General features: G+C 38.9%; 1 protein-coding gene and 1 long non-coding RNA gene across 2 annotated transcripts in view; one reads left to right on the top strand and one right to left on the bottom strand.

Annotated features, from left to right (window-relative positions):
• LOC111231213 (pituitary adenylate cyclase-activating polypeptide type I receptor-like) overlaps nucleotides 1-14,513 on the top strand; it is a 34,984-nt gene extending 20,471 nt beyond the window's left edge. The window contains exons 8-13 of the mRNA XM_022758252.1: nucleotides 5,825-5,885; nucleotides 6,082-6,151; nucleotides 7,233-7,327; nucleotides 10,166-10,295; nucleotides 13,878-13,919; nucleotides 14,367-14,513. Of these exons, the coding sequence (XP_022613973.1) occupies nucleotides 5,825-5,885; nucleotides 6,082-6,151; nucleotides 7,233-7,327; nucleotides 10,166-10,295; nucleotides 13,878-13,919; nucleotides 14,367-14,513 (545 nt within the window). The remainder of the gene's footprint in view (nucleotides 1-5,824; nucleotides 5,886-6,081; nucleotides 6,152-7,232; nucleotides 7,328-10,165; nucleotides 10,296-13,877; nucleotides 13,920-14,366) is intronic.
• LOC111231236 lies at nucleotides 2,552-3,283 on the bottom strand. The gene is made up of 3 exons (XR_002665477.1): nucleotides 3,255-3,283; nucleotides 3,106-3,177; nucleotides 2,552-2,664 (listed from the first exon to the last, which is right to left on the bottom strand). It is a non-coding gene; the product is annotated as an uncharacterized LOC111231236 (long non-coding RNA).
• Nucleotides 14,514-20,342: the final 5,829 nt, after the last annotated feature.

Raw genomic sequence — 20,342 nt, 5'->3', positions numbered from 1 at the left:
GATATATGTGCTCCCAAAAACTGTGGACATCTTTGTTGCGTGCTTTCTTATGTTGGGGTAGGTCTCATTTGGGAGGGCAGCATAGTACTTGATCAGACTGTTGGGGCTGAATACGTCTTTCAGCACATCACAGGTCTGCAACTCAGCCAGCTCAAATTGAAGAGAAGGCAGGGTGTCGTTAATGTCGGCAGCAAAAGGGTTCTGGAATGTGCGGATTTCTTTAACGTGGACATGAAGCTCACGGAACCGCACACCGAACTCCGCCCTCAGTGTTTCCAGTGCATCCTTGCACTTCTCGGTTGGGAACGGGACCGCCGGTTTCTCAGCTGAGAGGCTTCGAGTAGCAGGGAGATGGGTGAAGTCTTGTTTTTGCACCTGTCCAATAAGCAGCGCTAGTTTAAGCTCAAATACTTTGATGTGGGAATACATGTCAGATTAGTTTTCCCTTGCCTTGGAGCTGCAAGTTGAGGCCGTTTAAAATTTCTGACACATCTGTTAATAAAGGCGAGGTCCCATTTCCATTCTGTGTCGATCAGCTCTGGGACAGTTTTTCCCTTTGTCAGGAGAAAGGCATTGATTTCGGGTAGCAGGTCGTAAAAACGCTTCAAAACTCTGCCCCGGCTTAACCAGCGGACTTCAGTGTGGTAAAGCACGTCTCCGTGGGCTGATTCTAGCTTGGAGAGAAAGGCTTGGAACTGCCTGTGTTTAAGTCCGTTTGCTCTGATGAAGTTTATGCAGGACACAACCACCTTCATGACAGATTCCCACCTCAGAACTTTGCAGCTTGACGCTGGCTCGGTCACGATCAAAGTCACGTCAGAATATACCATTGTGTGAGGAGGTGAAGATGAGCCACTATTAACTATAAATAGCTCATAACTATGGTCAATTTTAATTAGAATGCCAAGCTTTAAGTACGGATATGTTATGTTGTTATGATAGGAAAATGCAATTTAATAAAAATTGGTTGATGTTTAGAGGGATTGTCTGGGATCGTTAAGTGGGCCACTCCAATTGCTTTGGCGGGCCGGATGTGGCCCGCGGGCCGTAGTTTGGGGACCCCTGCTTTAGAGGCTGTCAAGTTTCTAGCTGTCATTGGATAACTGAGAAAGTAACACGCTCTGTAAACTAACTGCAGGCAGTCACATTACATTTCCAGTATATTTGCTCCATATCTCATTCACTTCAGCTGATGGCTGAACAATGATAAATTTGACTGAGAGGATGCACTCGTACAATAGGAATGTGTTTGAAAATGGAGAACTTATTATTCTAGCTTGTTTTATCACTGTATTATTAAGTACATTATCATACTACCAGACCACAAACTGTAGCATCACTTTCATACGCTGCTTAGAGTCTGTGATTGCTCTGAGAAATATTTATTATTAATTACCTGCATCAGATATGTGACATTACATCCTTTTTTGGGGCAAATACCACTCTCATGTCATATCAGAATTACTGTAATTACCAGTTTCTCAACTTAATAAATAGTAAACAGTGTTCACACCAACATCAAATTCATAATTATAACAGGGAAAGTTTTTTTTTTCCTGTTTGACTTGGTGCTAAAAAGAACAGAGGTGAACAAACATGCGTATATCATGCCCGCCAAAGTGCATTGTTATAGGCAATTAAAGCAGAAATTTAACATAGTGCTACATTGAACAAACGCGGTAGTTGTAACCCTCACATGTCCTGAAAGACATTTTTGTCTATCTAATTAGCGTTTATTGATTAAGACAGCTGGAATCCGTGAGAAGCAGCAGCACAAGAGGACTGACAGCTGCTATCTCAAGTTTTCTGATCACGTGAATATTCACAAGTCATAAACACGGGAATCTCTTTCATTGTTATCTTCACTTCCACATGTCGTGAACACTGTACATGTGCGGGTAAATTTCGTCAAACAGAAATTTAATATGACCATGCCTTCCTGTTTTTCAGTCAGTGCTGCTGAGTTGTTTGTTCACTTTGCGTCTTTGCTACATGAACTGGTTGGCAAATTAAATAGTGACAGCACACTCTTCCAAATAAATAGCACAAAACTATAATAGCGATTGTAGCACCCACAACAAGTTAACCTGGAGTCGAGGCTAGGGCTAGTGACTACAATGTAGCATCAATGTTGACCCATGATCAGAAGACCAGGCTACGAGCTGGGAGGGAGTAAACAAGAGACCGAGGTTTGCTTAGAAATATATATATATTGTGCATTAACACCAACAACAGTCAGACAACAACAGGTAAAGTGCTAAATATATACAGTGGAAAATGTGTGAATACCAATTTCAGATGGCCAGTCCAAACAATTCATGTAGCTACTCGTTCAATCATATATATACTCCATAATACTTCAACACGACAAAATTAACCCGGATGTTCAGCTCACTTAATACCATTTACCCAGCTGCCCACCCACAGTTCATGAAGAACCCACGTCTGGGTTAAGTTGAGTCCAGGGGGAGGTATGGGTGAGAAAGTGTGTGGGAGAAGAGTGTGTGTGTGTGTGTGGTGGGCAATGGGCAACAGGTAGGACGAAAGTTTATTGTGAGCTACAGGGAGCCCCCTACCGGCCTGGCAAAAAGGGGGGTCGATCCGTCGCAGTCCAGCGGTAGGCTCTAGGCCTGCTCCTTAGCTCGCCATCAATCCACGTTTGGTCTGGAGAACAGGACCATAGTTCCATAAATCACAGTATTCATACCAATCTAGTGCGCACATAATCCGACTAAAGCGCTAATAGCACTAGAGTAACTCTTTTCAAATATTCATGATTCTTTTCAAATATTCATGATTCAGAAATAGAAAAATAAACATCTATCAATCATAAACAACATTTACAATATCATTTATCCCAAATATCCTAATTCAAATTACTAATAGGAAAATACATCCATAACGTTACCAATGCCATGAATACATCCACAAAATACATCCACTTACATTGCAGCAAGGTGCTCTGCCCAACTTATTCATTGCAAGACCCGTTTCATTTTGGAGAACCCAGGCATGTTTTAATAACCAAACGCTAACCACCTTTATTAAAATGAATGCTGCGGCTAGGCAAATGCTAATGCTAGAGCTAAAAACAATTGGACTCACCAGTCTCTGCGCAAGTTACACGCTCACTCGCTGTCGGTTTCCGCACGGCAAGTTTGGCCCGGCAAGGAGCTCCTACAAGTCAACACATCGCTTAACACTTGGCCATTATAACAATGGAAAAGCAGCGGAAAGTTTATAGTTTACCCAACCTGTAGCTCGTCTTTCCTGCAGCTTCACCCCCTCTTACCGAGACTGAACAGCGCGGCTCTATACATAAACGCGGTTGGTCGTGCCATCCCACGTGACCCCGTGATGTCACTAACCAGCATCACTGTGATTGGCCCAAAGGGACCACGCGAGAACCGGAGCTAACTCCGCGAGATTTTGAGCGGAATGAAAAGAAAGGAGAAACCTGTCACCTGGGTTACACGATAATAAAACACAATCCAATCAGCAAATATTATTAAAGACGCTTGAAACAGTCAGATTCAGCTGGTAATTTTTGAACCTGTTTGTTCTGTTGTAACACAATACACTGAATTATATTGTAAAGTGATTCACTATATTGTCTCCCCATGTTAATACGCAGCACATTCATAGGTTGGAGATCTATTTAATTCAGTCCCAAGAATTTTCCATTGTTTTATTTACAGTCAACTGCCTCAGCAGTGACCGCAGCTGCACTTGCTCTTGTTTCCATAGCTCTCCCTCTGTTTTCTCTGGTATCTTTTGTTTTCCTGAGCTTTCTACGGATGTTTTAAAGGCTTCCCCTTTGTGTCATCCTGTGTTGCACACTCATCTGATTTATACTGTCTTCCTATTCCCATTCCATTGCCATTATTGTTTCCTGTTTGTTGCATGTTTTCCTGTTTCAGCCTGTACTCTCGAGTGCTGCTAATGAAGTTCCACAGCCTCTTTCTCCGGTTACCACAGTTTTACAGTATAATTCAGACTCTATAGGGGCCCAGAAGACATCTACCAGTTCTGTTTAGCGCAGCAGTGAAGGTGAGATACGGTATCATGACTGCTATGATGTTGTAGAGACAGAAGCAGAAATTTCCAAGTGAGATGTCTTAGTACATAAAGGTTTTAGCCAATATCTGTGACAGCACATACAGCTGACAAAACTACTATAAAGGTCTCTACAAATGGAGGTCATGCTGGACTTTTTATACTCCAGTTCACCTACTGTTAAGAGTCAATAAGACCTGGAACATAAGGCAGGATGTGGTGAAGTGTGACAGCGGGCCGTCAGCTCAAATCACCCGGTGTCCATCTGAGCAGACCCAGTAGGGAACAAGCATTGGTTGTATCAGTCTCATTACAGAATAGCTGGTTCCTCAGCATTCAGGCAGACATAATCCTTCCAGTGAGGAGGTTTTGTAGGTTTTCAGTGTATTATTGACTAGACACACTTGTTTGACTTGCTTGGACATTCTACAGAGAGTCACTGAGGGTTGGAGCCAGGAGGATGTTGGAGTTGGCAACTGCAGACTTTGGAGGGCCGAGTTTCTAATATCCACCCTATCCTGGTTTGACAGGAGGGAGGGAAGTAAAGTGTTTCGCCTCCGTCCATAAATCACTGTTCAACTAAGGCTGAAAGAGCTTCCCAGAATTTTCCAGGAGACTTCATGCCATGAGTATGGAGAAAGTCCATAGGACACTAACAGTAGTAGAGCCCTCTTTAATAAAGAAGACTGAACATGTTGTAATTTTGGATTATCTCAGCTCTTGCCTCTATCCCAACCTTTTCCAACTTATGGCCTACTTGAAAATCTCAGAAATGTTGGCAGCCCACTCCGTAACAATACAAGTATACAATGTGGTCCAGCGGAAAAGTGGTCCTGCCTTCGACAACTTAAGCATTCCTAAAACTGGTTTATCACATTGATAGGCCTTAGTCTGAAAAAAAACAAAAACCAAAATCAAGTCATTTTGTTTTAAGACATTGTAAAACATTTTATATATATATATACTGTATATATTTTAATAATACTTACATTCTTTGTACCAAAACTATTCTGTTTTGCAAATGATTTGTTGGGCCACTTGCAATACCTTCACAGCCCACAGGTTGGGAACCACTGCTCTAGACTCTTGAGTAAAGACTGAGGACTGGGTAAAGATAACACCAGTTTCACCTAATGATGACATACAAAGACAACTGGACAGCATTTCTATCAGATATGATATGAGACCTTGACTTTTTGTCAAAATTAATACTGTCCTTTTAAATGCCACTGGTAATGCCAAGTCTACATTCCACATACATGAGATTTCCAATGGTTAGTTGTGGTAACACATGCTGTTCTCTCTATTCAGCCATATGAACAAACAAAACATTCAAACCTGGTAAAAACATAACGCTATGCACTTGTTGCTGAGGAAAATCTGAAAATAAATATGTCTGTGCGGAGTATGTGTGTTTTTACAACCTGACAAGGAACCTGAGGTGTATGTTTGTGTGTCTGTGTGTGTATATATTACTGCTCACTTAGTATCCAGAGTGGCTCTTATGTGTCTTATCAGACTCTTTCCGGTTTGAACAATGCTGCTTTCTCTCATGTCTCCTGCTTTTATCCTGTGTCTGTTTCTTTTTTTGTCATGGAGATGCAAGTAGGACACAGATAAATTTGATTCACAGAGTAAACACGATGTTTCATGTACCTAACAACATTTTCATAAAAAGTTCACTGAACGTGAGTTGGGGCTCAATTATCATTCAGATTAATTTTATTTGACAGCGCATGAATAATTAATCTCTGCTCTTATGTTGTAGGGCTCCCGTCAACAGTTCTCATACTTTGGGTGTTGACCAGATTCTTCTATGATGACAGAGGGTACGACATATTACATTATGTGCAGCAAAGCAACCTCAGTTTTTATGCAATTACATTTCATGATATGATATAGATATGTGCTACTGTATGTTTAACAGAAGAACAAGTAGTAGTAATTCTTACAGTGTTTGTATTTTGATTTGATTGCAACATAATTTTAAATGTCTAATTCAATTTTATTTGGCTTTAATTGTAGTTGCTGGGACGACACAGACAAAGTTGAAATTTGGTGGATTATTAAAGGACCAATAACAGCGTCGCTGCTGGTGAGTGGACAGCTATGAAACAGGAACTCTAACTGACTGATAGCTACACCCTGCACCGCCAGGGCTACTGTTGCACCTGTCAAGCTTTCTGTCCTACAATATTGTAAAAAGTGGTTAAATATGCTCTTGGTGGCTACATACATGACAGGTAGTATGCTTAAGTCTGAGCAGACAGATAAGCCTTACAGTTTGCACGTTTGTTTTTGGGTTTGGAGCAGGAGAAAACTTTACACATCTATTTTGTGAGGCAGGTGTGGCGTAGCAAAAGAATGAGTGGATCCAAAGTGGCAAAAAAAAAAATTCTGCACACAGTCTAACTAACAAAAATAGTTTTCTTCGTATTTTTCGAAAAAGTTTTTTTTTGAGGGTGTTCTTATCTAGCTCCACACAGTTCTGGATATGTAGAAATATGAATATGTATATATACCACCTGGCTCCTTTTTTCATGCAACTGGATTTTTGATGTTGATGTTTTGGATGTATGAATATGAATATATACCTTCTGGTTCCTTCTGTCCTGTAACCTGACTTTTGTGTTGATATTGCACAAACCTCTGGACATTATATTTCTATGATCTATCTTGTAGAGGACCGTAATACATGCATGATGGACACTTTTGTACAAAAAAGTATGAAGTTTTTATTAACTCGCCTATTCAATTTATCTTCCACTTCATGTTGGATAAGGCGATTGGCTGGTTGGAGAACCATTTGCCTGATGAAGGTCCAGGGCCGAATCGTCGCAATAAATTGTTTAATGCAAGTTAGACAGTGTGCAGGATTTTTTGATTTCCATTTTGGAAAGTATCATTATTGCCCTTCGGTTCCACCTGCTAAGATATGAGTAAACAATCACTGTTGGGGGGGAATGTGAGACTACTACTATTCCCTTTTATTCACAAATTCCAATAAATTTAACACACATCGTATTACAGTTTGGTTTGCCAAAGTGGGATTGTTGCAGGTTTCAGCAGATTTATTGGCATCAAAATGTTTTGTGTTTTCTTTCTCTGTCTCTGTGTTTTTGGGGTGGTTTATTTATTTGTTTAATTGTGCATATGTGTGCATGTATCTCTGCCAGGTCAACATAGTCATCTTCATCAACGTGATCCGGATTCTGGTTCAAAAGCTGAAATCATCAGCCATGACTGGGAACAGCGACACTGGACATTTTATGTGAGTCACAACAAACTGAGCTAGATATTGATTTTACCGCACATACAACAATAATTTGAGTTCAGCCAGAGTTGCTTCCGTAAAGCAACTGATCATTTAGCGTCACTGCCTGTTTTTAAATCACGTCTTAAAACACATTTTTATTCTTTGGCCTTTGACTCAGTATGAGAGTTGTCATTTCTGTCTGTTTTCATCCGTTTGTGTTCTTGCGGTGTTGTTTTTATGTTATCGATTGTACAGCACTTTGGTCAACAGCTGTTGTTTTAAATGTGCTTTATAAATAAATTTGATTTGATTTGATTTGAAATGGGTGTATGTTAGATACAGAGGACAATTCTTTTAAGCTCTTTAAGAATTCAAGCAGCAACAATGATTCTGCTGGGAGAACTAATCCCTACTTAACAAAGTCTCATGAATATTATATCTCAGTTAAATCAGCCATACCAAAAGCTTCAACACAAGAGGAAGGTAAGAAGAGTTTGGGGGTGGTGGAAGGAGCTGCAGCAGCAAACGGTGTTGGAGTGTCAACAGAGCAACTGTGAGGGTCAGTGTCAGGGTATAAAGGCAGGCTACACCTGAAAATAAGATAGCATGACGGGATTATTGTGAGGGGCAAAAGAAGCAGGTGATGCCAATCTGATAGGCCCTACCTCAGTGGTCTGCCTCAACTAAAAAACAATGCTCCATATGGGATCTTGACTTTACCTCCAGGTCTCTCAAGTCCAAGAAAATATCCTTTAGTATTTAAACAGGAAAGAACCAACTTTAAATTTTAAAGACTTTAAAATGTTATCTGTTAATTAAAAACTAATAATACACCATGCTGATTACACCTTCTATATTTAAGAATTATATCATAATGCGTCACCTTATTGCACACTGACTCTTACTGATGAATCTCAGCAAATTACAGTCATGTTGGTTATACTGAGATTGAAAAGTCATAAAAACACAAATTTCAATCTGTAAATTCATGATTTTAACAGTTTAAAACACAAAGTGGCTAAAAGTAAAAGGTCAAACTTTATATTCAGAAAATGCACTGCAATGATAAATGAAAGACTGAGGAATGGAGTGGAGAGCTGCTCTCACATGATGATACAATCTGAAGCTTTTTTCAAGATTGTATTGGAGTTATAAATGTGCGCCTTTCTGCTTCTGTCTTTGATGTCTGCCTGTGAGCCAGCACCTCACTATAGATTAGGCGTGTCAATTCTTCTTTTGTAAAAGAAATACTGAAACTAAATTCACACTTGAATATTCACAAACAGTTGTCTGCAAGCTGCAGTGAAGTTTATAACTACTTTAAATTCAGAGATAACAAACACCGGATACATTTTTACATGTGCTAGTGCAGGAAGGTCAAAAACATCAAATATGCACAGGTTCAATGCAAGAAGTAAATGATAAACCAAGCTTTCTCTCATTAGAGAGACATTCATCAACGCTGGCAGTGGATTAAGGCTAAGCCTTTTTGGAGCCACTTTTAAACTATGCAGCAGTTATTCAGTGTTTAGGTAAAACTGCTGAGTGAGAAATTAATGTCTCAGAAATGAATGGCAGTTTGTTTTAAGAGTTTAGCATGAAGAGGGATAGAGAAGACACCTTTTGACAAAATGCTGCACTCTTTAAGAAAGAGAGAGAAAGTGATGCCTATATATTAATCTGCTGTGGAGGGCCCAGAAATCCTGCTTCACCTGAATGAAGTCTGCCTTCCTTTTAATGTTTGGGTGGTGCAGATTCCAGCTCAGCTGAATTAATTTACAATGAGGGGGACATAAAAATAGCAGCTGATACCAGAAATAGATGTCTCCTCCATCACTGTGCGACAGGATTGTTCCACCGGTTCAATGAGTGTCTCACACTTTCAAAAGCTTCATCTGTGTCTTATACACTTCAATCTGATTCAGACAGACCTGTGGTGCTAACACAAAAGCACAAATCCCAGGTGTGACAAAAGACAACCAAATCCTATTATAGGCTTTAAAATAAGCCTTGTTTTATTTATTTATTTATTTTCATTATTATTATTTTAATCTTTAATCTTTGAACAGCCAAGGCTGTGACGTTATCCAAGTGATTATTTAGGTTATTTTGAATATTCTGATGACTAAATTGTCATGTCCTACTAAGTGTAACAACCTGACAGAGAAGCTTTGATTCTATTATGATCATCAGAGAACAAAAGAAAAGGTGCAGACATCTCTGTCAGGGGTTAGATTCACTGCTGTTCATTAATCTTTGATAGACTGACTATGTTCTGGATTGCTTTTAGTTTCTGCAGATGTGCTCCCAGCTTGTTTAAAACCGCAGTGACTCAAAAGAAGACACATGAGAAAGGGAAGATGAAGAGAGTAAATGAGGATACCTATCTAAAGGTTTTTGTGGATGGAGCAGAGGTGGGGCTGCTCTTTCCAAGCCACATGACTTGTAGCAAGTTGGTGCAACATGATAATGTCACTAAAAATTAAATGGCAACATTTCCATAATACTTAGACATCACTGATCTGATCTGAACCAGGCGTTGAGCACAATGCATCTGGGTTTTGTGTTTTGACATTTTAATTTCCTCCCCTGATTGGCCTGATGATGGCGCTGTTTTAAATGTCAGTGTAATGAAGATTTGATGTCACCAGTTCAGCCTTGATGAGACTGATGCAGAATGATGCATTTTGCTGTGTATTGCTTTGTCTCTGCCATTTAAAACTTTATATCTAACTGCTTGGCCTCAGTAATTAAAGGCAAAGGTTTCAAACCTCCAAAAGCTTTTACATCATTATGTGGACTTATGTCTAATCTTTCTTCTTTCTTTCATTCTTCTGCTTTTGCTTCCCTCAGGAGGCTGGCTAAATCCACCCTGTTCCTCATTCCTCTGTTTGGGATGCATTACACTGTATTTGCCTTCCTGCCTGAGAACACTGGGGTAGCAGCCAGACTCTACATCGAGCTCGGACTGGGCTCTTTTCAGGTATAAAAAAATAGAGAAGGAGCAGAATAAAGATTCAAGGTACACAAAATCTATTAAGACAGATAACAAATTATTTGTTAATAAGGGAGAGGCATGTGTTACTATGGCTTTGTTCTATTCAGGTGACAGTGATCCAGCACGCACAATTTAATTCATTATTTATATTATTTACACCTGTGGCCTACTACCATCTACTGGAATTAAATTTTTTTTTTTTTTTTTTTTTAAATCAACTTTTTATGCATTTTTATGCCTTTATTAAAGATTTGTCAGTAGAGAGATGACAAGAAATGGGAGCAGGGATGGGAATTTATAAGATTTATACCAATGTCATTATCAATTCTGCTTCGATACCTGATCAATTTTCTGTGTGAAAAAAATTAGGCCTACACAGGTTTTTGCCACAAAGTCACATCTGACTTAGCTTTAGCTATACAATGTAAACATAAGCCTATATGACTACAGCTTTATTATATGTTTTAACAGTTGTATCAGGCTCATTCAAATGGGCTCCCCAAGATTTCCTTTCAGAAATGTTCAAATATAAAATACTCTTAAAAGCTCCTATGGCTTGTCTGAATACATGATGTTTGTAATTTACTGAGAGACATGCGTCCATATTGCCAGCTAATCAACATTTCACTTAAAGAATATTCATTATAAATCCATCTTGCATTAGTCCAGAGTTGTTACTAAACCTTGACTGAGAGACTATATACTCATTGTGTTGTTTTAAAATGATGTGTGCCATAAACTGTCTGGACTGGTCCTCAGAGGTTGCTGCCTGAAAGCAGGAGTTTCACCAGCTTATACAAACACCGTAGCCCGTAGTCCTTTATCAAACATGATAACAATTTGTATTTCACTCTAACTTTTGTCAGACAAAAAGTCACACAACAGCTCTGAAAGTGTCACGCAAGACACGCAGAAACCAAGAGAGGCACAGCCAGGCTACATGTCAGCAGGACAGACTACAGAGAGGTGCGCTGTAAACTACAACTAGGCAACGCGGATTTGGGGCGTTGCTTAATTTGCGGAGGCCAACGCAACTTGAGTAGCGAGCGTACAGGTCTGCCCGGCTATAGAAAACGTGCAGGAATCGATAAACGGAATTAATAAGGCCGGGGATTTTCGATTACGATGATTCGGACAATTTGGAACCGGTTTTCAATTGGATCTGCATCAGAAACCTGACCTAACCTTAAAAATAATTTGGAAAAACTCTAGTCTGGACGGACCAGAGGAAGATAAATGGGGTGGTGGGGGTGTGACTGAATCTGATATGATAAACTGAGAATAGGTTCTACTGAAAATCAGAATCTAACACAGGCAGTGCAAGATAGTGGGCACAATCTGTCCTGTATGTTGTCTGTTATAAAATTAACAAAACTATTAGTGACATAAGCAGTAAGCTAACAGAATAGGCTTCCCAAACAAATATAAGCATCCCACGACCAACACAGCACTAAAACATGAATAAAGAAATCAATCCTACCTTAACTCAATACAGTTGAAGTCTTCGGTTCGATGATGAGTTGAATCTCCTCGGAAGAAGACCCCTCCACTCTTTTTAAACTGGCTATGCTCGGAAAATACATTCTTCAGTGTGGAGAAAGAATATTCTCACTCACAGCAATTGAAGCCCCAAATGTCAGTGCATGTAACCGGAGACAAGCTGGCCTAGAGTTACTTTCTCGCCACTCGGCGCAACAGTGAACTGCGAGTCATCCGTATTGCTCTTGGCTAAATCCAGTAATGGTTTCACTTTCCCTGCATCCAAAAAAATTCCCACTGCCAGGGCCTAGCACACTCAAGGCCTCCATGTACTTGTGATGCGACCGTCTCTCCCAGCATATAGTGGATAATGCCAAAAACAGCCTTTTGCACACTTGTTCAATGTCCTGCTCTTGCTGGCCCATAGTCTCGTCCACCACTCAGTGTTGCAGCGCCTTTGGTGCGTGGAGGAGCAGGAACCTGACAATCACATGAACTGTCTGTCCACAGTTTCACAAATTCTTCGTCAGATCTCAAAGGCAAACAAGAGGCACTTTGAATGAGCTGAACTTCACGGATGAGGTCAGTGTGTTCAGCTTGCAGCGCCTTGTTGGGTGGGTCCATCAGCCTCAAAACTTTGTTTTCAACAGCCTCGATTTCCTCATCAGCGCTTGTTCTTGTGGTTTCAATGTCTGCCATAAACTCCACAAGTGTGTGTGATTTCAGAATGACAGATACAGTGTCCAAGTGTCTTTAAAGACCCCCTTGATCTCGGTTATCAACTGCATCAATTGATCCCCTCAATGGCAACGCGTTTGGGACTAGGAATTCAGTTATGTCTACAATTGCAGAGACGTACAGGCGGTTTCAAGAGAGCTGAGCGGATTTGACCGGTGTTGAAATTTAATTGCCTGTTGAACATGGCAACTGTCTCTTTCTGAAAAGCCACACGTTTGATGCTCTTTACTGTTAGCATGTCTGCTAAACCCTTTTGCTTTGTTTGTAGCATGTTTCCAGTTGCTAAAGCCTTAGTTGTGAACACAGAATGGCTCCCTCCATACTTGCGACAGGGAAAACAAAATGTAGAGTCTGCTTGAACAGAGCCTCGAGCCAGTCTCTTCCTCTGTATCAACAGCCTAAAAATGACCGATAGCAATCAGTTTTGTTCTGCTGTTTGTTTGGGACTTGCTTAATGGTGGCTGAGCTGGTTTCTCATCGCCAAGGTCCCCCAGGTTAATGCTCACGTTACCAGTAGCAGGCTGACCAGGACCGTCAGCGAGCACTGCGTCGTTGTTTCTGGCTTGCCTGTGTTGTCTTGAGCGGCTAGCTGCTCAGTGCTGGTTATGGTAGTCCCAGGGTCCTCCTCTTCCCTGGTTTTTTTTCTTAATCCATTTTCGGATGTACATTTTGTTTGCTAAAAGCCAGATAGCAAACTAAGCTAGCAAAGCTACTTCAAACACCGTGGGAAAGTTGCCAACTTGGGGTCCACACAAACAATGCAACGCTCACTCACTCAGACAACCAATCAAGTGGATTTGTGTGGATTTGAAATTGAATGGCCATAAGGTGACTTGGATTTTAGCGAAATATGAATTATCTATATGTACTTTAAAATGAAATGAAAATAGAAAATAAATACATAAAAAAAAAAACTAAATACATAAATAATATAAAATAGCCTAATTCAAATTAAACCTTTACTGAAGGGGTGGGGTAGTCATTCCAAGGGGCGCCGGTGCTGAGTCTGGAGATTCATGTATTTATGGCTTGCTAAAATTTGTATAAGGGAAAGTTTTGTAGGGAAAGGTCACTGCATTTTCACTAAATGGGCTATTATGTGTTGGTTGGCTAATCTGCGTGCTCAGATAGAAATAATAGCTTGCCATATAAAACTGCAACTAGTCCTACAACTTAAAACACCATAAAGGTAATTTGTCCCGACCATCAGATACAACTCATAGGAGAATCTGAGATTGATCTTCAAAAATCACATTCAGTTGAATCTGAGAAATTACACCCAAGAGCTGCTTCGTTAACAAGTTCTTTTATATGATTTTAAAACAGTTACCACTGTCTCTTGTGTTGTAGGGATTTGTGGTGGCACTCCTTTACTGTTTCATGAATGGAGAGGTAGGTGAATGTTTGTTATACAAAAATCAAATAAACATTTATCTTACAGAGCTGCTCTGGAGGAAGAAATACTCCCATTAGTTGAGCTAATGTTCTGTGAAGAAAACAATTTTTTTCACCATGTGTGCATGGAAATAGAGAAATAAAAATTGCAATGACTCATTTATTCATCACTGTTCAGGCCAACAAGAAGCCCCAACAGCCACATGTTATAACTGTCTGCAACTTCTGTTACTTTCTGTAAGTTGCACAGTATGCAACACTGTCTGACACTGTGTTTTCTGATACTTCCACTGGGTGGCGCAAAAGTAAGAAGTATGTCAATTGAACACATTTGCTTTAACTAAACCAGTAATACTATTTCTGCTTCCTGTACAGCTCTCCCTCTGAGAAATATTTCTCTATATAACCCTTGTCTGGCATTATTTCACACATGTTCATCTCCAGGTCCAGACAGAGCTGCGAAGGTGGCTGTGGAGATGTCACAATCAAAATCATCTCACCCCAGCCAAGAGAAGTATCACTCAGATCACAATCCGAGCCCGCGGGGGGCTCAGGCGGCCTCAATCCAGCGGCAACATCTCTTCAGTATGATTTTAGACACTATCCATGAGGAAACCCCCCCCCCCCCAGAAAAACAACTGAGGCGTTCCTCAAAGTTGAACATGGTGATGACATTAATTCAACAACCCGTCTGTGAGAACACAACATCATAACGAAATGTGTCGGGATGGATTTTATCAGTCCCTATAAGGATGTTACGGCACACATTTCTTATCTGAACCACAGTGTGCTCTCTCTCTCTCCTATCAACAACAACAACAAAATCCAAAAAAAAAAAAGAACACTAGTTGTGTCTTGTTATGTCTGATTTGTGAGGCTGTCATGGTGACACCGTGCAGAGACGAGACCACAGTGGAAACAGAGCCGGCCCTGTAGGAGGACGATTTCACATGGTTGTCTTTACATTTTGAACGACATGGGTACAAAAATGAGCACATGTTGAAGGTTAAAATAGAGACAGCTGTGGGAACAATGCATGATTGAGCTTGGTGAAATTACATGAAACGAGCCTGACTTGTCTAAATTTAACTGGAGCAGTTATGATACTTTAGTGCAGGATGAAGATGTGTGTAGGATTGATCTTTACTGAATGAGATAATTGAGTCTCGTGCAGCAATTCATCTGCTGCTCTAGAGAAATTTCAAACACAAAGATCCAGAGAAACCTGAGCGAGTGTATTTAAGGTTGTGTGCGTGTGTGTGAAGCTGCCATTTATTGGTACATTGTGTCTTAAAAGAAAAGTGTCTTATTTTAAAGAGTTGTCTGCCTTGATGAGCCATCTTTGAACCACAGCATTTGTGAATATTTATGAGCTTGTTTTCTCTTTATCGGTCAGTTTTTTATGCTGTTGCCTGATGTGATAAACCTTTATTTTTTTTTGTATTTGTTGCACTAGAAGTGATACCAAACTGATAAGAAACAGGGTGCCGGGCATTTACATGTTAAAATGGCATCAAAATGGTACTGTTTAACTAAAGTGAGCATTTCAACTGACACAGTGACAGCATCTAAATGTGTTTATATCACTGTTTAATGGGTTTTAAAATTCATGATTTAAGACCATTGTGTTGCCCACATTTGATGACAGTCCAAATTCATAGCAAAAATACAATAATAGTCCTATAATCACAGGCCGTGTCTTTTTTACAGGGATTTTTGTGACCACAAATAGCAGCAGTTCTAATCTGTGTTTTATTTTTTATTTCTAATTTGAACATTTATTTGACATTTATAAAAACAGTAATTTGCTGAATGAAGAGACTTATGCCTTGACAGTTTGTAAAATATTTCAAGGAATATTTTGACATTCTGGATAATGTGCTTATGCACAGTTTGATGAGACGATGGATACCGCGCTCATATAGGTACAGTAAATATGAAGCTAGAGACAGCATCTGCTTAGCTCAGCTTAGCATTAGGGCTGTCATGATATCAAATTTTCACTACAAGACAATTGTGGCCAAAAGAATCCACATAATGATATCGTCATGATTTCAATAGAAAATTTACAAAAATTAGTTTTGTCTCTTTTTTGGCAAAAGAGTTTGACTCAAATACTTGTTTGGGGAAGTCGAGAGACAGTCTGTGCAAAAAGAATCCACAGGACCTAACATTGTCCATCACAATATTATCACGTGTATTATTAACACAAGATCAATATTTAATTTTTTTTTTTTTTTTTAAATATCACGGTTATTGTCAATACTGGTACAATGCGACATTCCTACTTAGCATAAAGACTGGAAACATATAGCCTGTCCAAAGGCAACAAACTCTGAACTACCAGCTCACTAAATAGGAAGTTATTTCTGGTTTGTTTAGCACAAAGGTGCTGGTAGGCAAACTGGTTTACCCCTTGTTTCTCTGACTAGCTGCTGGCTGCAGCCTAATGTTTAGAGTGGTACTGATCTTATCATTGAACTGTCAGCAAGAAAGCAAATAGGCAAACTTCCCAAAATGTTCCCAAACTTCTCCTATAACAACCATATCCAAATTCACGATGACCAAAATAAAATGCACTTGTAAGAGGTCTTTATGTGTATTTAGATTGTGCCTCGAACTGTATGGCGTGGTGTAAAGTACTGTCAAAATAAATGTATTTAGTTTCGGCTATTGTGACAGAATCGCCAGAAGACACCTTTTAGTTTTTTTTTATAGGGATGCACTGGACCAGTATCATGGCTGGTACTGACCTTATTAAGCAGCCTGACAGCATGATGTAACCATCCACGCATAGTTTTATAGTTTTCTGTGGTGCTCTGTTCATTTGCAACTGTATACGCAACACTGATATATAAAACTACTGCTGGCACTACTCCATTTCATGACTTCACAACTCAATTTCATAAACGTTCTAAATAAATAAAACCTCAAAAGGATGTTGGACACATCTGTAAAGTTAAGAAATAATAATATAATAATAATAACAAATAGTAACCTTACACATACTGTAGAGGAATCATCCTATTCAGTTCAACAACAGAAGTTTTATTTTTTAAATTTTAGGGCAAAAAGATCATTGGTATCAGACAGGTACTTGTATGTGCAGATTCTTTGTTGTGTTGGGTATCAGAATCAAAACCGGTGGTGGAAAAATCAGATTGGTGCATCCCTAGATTTTTTTAAAAAATTTTTTATAAGACCATGAATTATGCACTGTATTGTAACATTAAACATTTTGACTGTCATTGTCTGTACACAATATGATTTAATGGCGCACTTTATTTTACATTAAACATATTGCATTTTCATTGTTGTTCTTGTGGATCTAGTGAGGGTTGGCATACTGTAGGCAGGGAATAGCACAGTACTAAATATGGCGTCTGTTTTGGTGTTTGGCTTTTGAATTTCATCCACATATTGCAAAGGTGGATTTCAGAGCGTGAAGTGGGACTGAGAAAGAAAATGTTATGGGGAAAGTTCATATAAATGTTTGATATGTATGTTAATTTGGATTTTTGAATTAAAAAAAAAAAACTAACTGTAAGGATAAAAGGAAGAGGGCAACAAAATGCGCCGATGTTAAAATTTAGAGCAGATCTATTTTCAACAAGTATTGTATTCAACATTTAACTGTCTATAAAAAGGTCCCTCAAAATTTCCCAGAAGATAATGCTACTATGATAAAAATTAAAAAACTATACACTGCAAAATGAATCATAATCTTCACAAAGTACAATTTACCATAGATAGATTTATTTTGCAGTCAAATATACACAAACTGGGACATGAATGTTGGACACCAGAACGCATGTTACACATGACACACTGCCACAGGTAGAACAAAGTCGGATGAAAGTTTATATTTTTTCACATTTAAGTTACTTTTAAATCATGAATGCTTGTCATTACATACACATGCGCACAGAATAAAATCTCTCCAACCTTCAAACATACTCACACACACACACACACACACACACACACACGCTCTGAAAACTGGTACATAAACATAAATGTACAAAAACACGGTCACAAACATTTACAGGTCTTCATCAAGAGGTCCACCTGTGTGCCAAAAATATACATATACAGTGTACTGTATATATGATCAAGAAAAGACATCATTTGTACACATGGCAAATTCATAGCAGGCGACATTTAAGAGCAGCTGAGCAACAATGGTACATTCAAAAAATTTATTGGCAATCAAAATAACTTGCACACACACTCAACACTTGATAAAACTGGCTCAACAGGCACATCTGCCAAAGATTAGGCATCTAAACACAGAGATATACCCCACAGAGAATAGTTACATTTAAAACAAAAGTTCAATAGTTTGGGAAATATGCTTATTTGCTTTTTTTTTCTGAGATTTAGATGATAGGATGGATACCACAGAGACTGAACATGGAGTAAACAGCGTGTAGCTAATAACTACCAGCTAGCTGTTTTATTTATTAGTAAAGGAGGGACAGCTAGCTAGTATTAACAGGGCATCTGCAGGGCAAAAAGGCCTAAGATGGTATTAAGAAACCAGTTCAGCTGTTTCCCTCTGCTAAGCTAGCTGCTGCAGAAGCTGCATATTTAGCATACAGACATGGCAATAATATCAATCTTCTCATCTAGCTCTCAGAAAAAATGGAATATTTCCAAAAATGACAAACTATTGTTTTAAGAAAATATGTCAAGGGCTTTTCTTTGACACATATTTAAAGCATGATACTAAACTAACTGTAAGAAAAGGTGTTTGTGAAGAGAGGTGCACCTAGTTTTAGGCAAAATGAAGCTAAAACTTACACTGCATGATTTTGTTGTAGCGCTATTCTTCAAATTTACTCCCATCCCACAATAGTTGTCGTGAAACTGAGACAGTTCACGTTTTGTTTAAAAAACAAAACCAAAAAAAACACACACATAATGGAAATTTGGGCATTTGAGACGGGAGCGCTGTGACAAATCACTAAATCTTAACTGTTCCAATGTTGCACACTGGGACTTATCCAGAATAAAATTTACTTGTAGGCTTGTTTGCTGATTTGTGTGAAGACAAATCACAAAAATTAGAACCATGTTAACCATGTGGCATATAGGTGCCTTAAGGCCCCACCCTACACCTGTTTCATCCAAAATCCAAAATCTAAAGCTCAAACAGCAAATCAGTGCCAGTCAAAACTTCCCCCTCTCTATTAAATCACCAAACTAAAATTGTAACACTTTGCTGCCACCTTGTGGTAAACAAATAAACAGCACAGGCGAGGTCAAGAAAGGAGTTTTCCTCTGTTCTTTTTTTTTTTTTTCACAGACAGTAACAGCTTTGAGACATGGTCGTTTCCATCTGAGCTGATTCAGACTCAGAGTGACGGCTGGTGATAGAACACGTAAGCAGCAGCAGAGTGGTTTTTATTTCACTCTCGCACACACTTTGTGTTTTATCTGTCGCAGTTCATCCATTTTCTTGCACCTTAATTAAATAAAACAATCTTTTCCACTTCTGGCTCTAGCTCCCTTGACAGTATCTTGTCTCACACTCATTCACTGTTTTGTCCAAAAGCAGCCGAGCAGATGCCTTAAAAATTATGCATTTCGTCAGTTGTGTGTATGTTTTATCTTGCTTTTTATATCTATATTTCATCTCTTCTCTTATCCTCTGTAGCTTTGGACAGCAATTTCCCTTCCATATTTTTGTTTTCTTTAAAATCAGTAAAGAGACATTGTGCCACACATCTTCCACTGTCACCACTTGTGGCACTACAGTTATGGCACTTTGACTACGAGTCATACAACTATTACACAGAGAAAAGCATGTGTACTGTACATTGAGTCATTTCACATGGCACTGGTTTATGGAAAATAAATATACATCCTTATATGTTCAACAATATCACCAATTCATCGTTTAAAGTTACTACATTCTTTTAATCTACGCAGATGACAGTACAAAAAATAAATATCTCAAGTTAATATGGTGGAAAAAAATCCTCCTTTACACATCATTTCACATTTCATCTTATTAAACAATTTCCCCGCCTTAAATTAAATAATTTCCCCACAATTATTGTTTGTTAGTTTGTTTGTGGAAAAACAGAAAGACAGAAAAGAGAAAAATGGGCAACACTCAGATTGTCAAGAGCTGTCACATTAAAGCATTTTGTGTTGACTGTTACAGTGTGTATTGTTTCTGTTTTGAAGCTGTTTATGTTTGACGTTAGTGCTGAATTGAGATGGACTTGCAGTTATATTGAATGGATTTTAGTTTAACCCAAAAGGCTAAAAAAAAAAAGAAAAAAAAAAAAAAAAGCTGCAATTATGCAGAGCATAATGCACATCATAATCGAAAAAAGTTTTTAAATAGAGACAAAGAAGAATTTTACCAATAAATAAGCAAAATATTTTCTATTTTCGTTGCACATAATG

The sequence above is a fragment of the Seriola dumerili genome, unplaced genomic scaffold (genome assembly GCF_002260705.1).
Source record: "Seriola dumerili isolate Sdu_G_001 unplaced genomic scaffold, Sdu_1.0 BDQW01000291.1, whole genome shotgun sequence".
Lineage (NCBI taxonomy): Eukaryota > Metazoa > Chordata > Actinopteri > Carangiformes > Carangidae > Seriola > Seriola dumerili.
The sequence above is the reverse complement of the archived record's forward strand: the minus strand, read 5'-3'. Positions and strand labels throughout refer to the sequence as shown.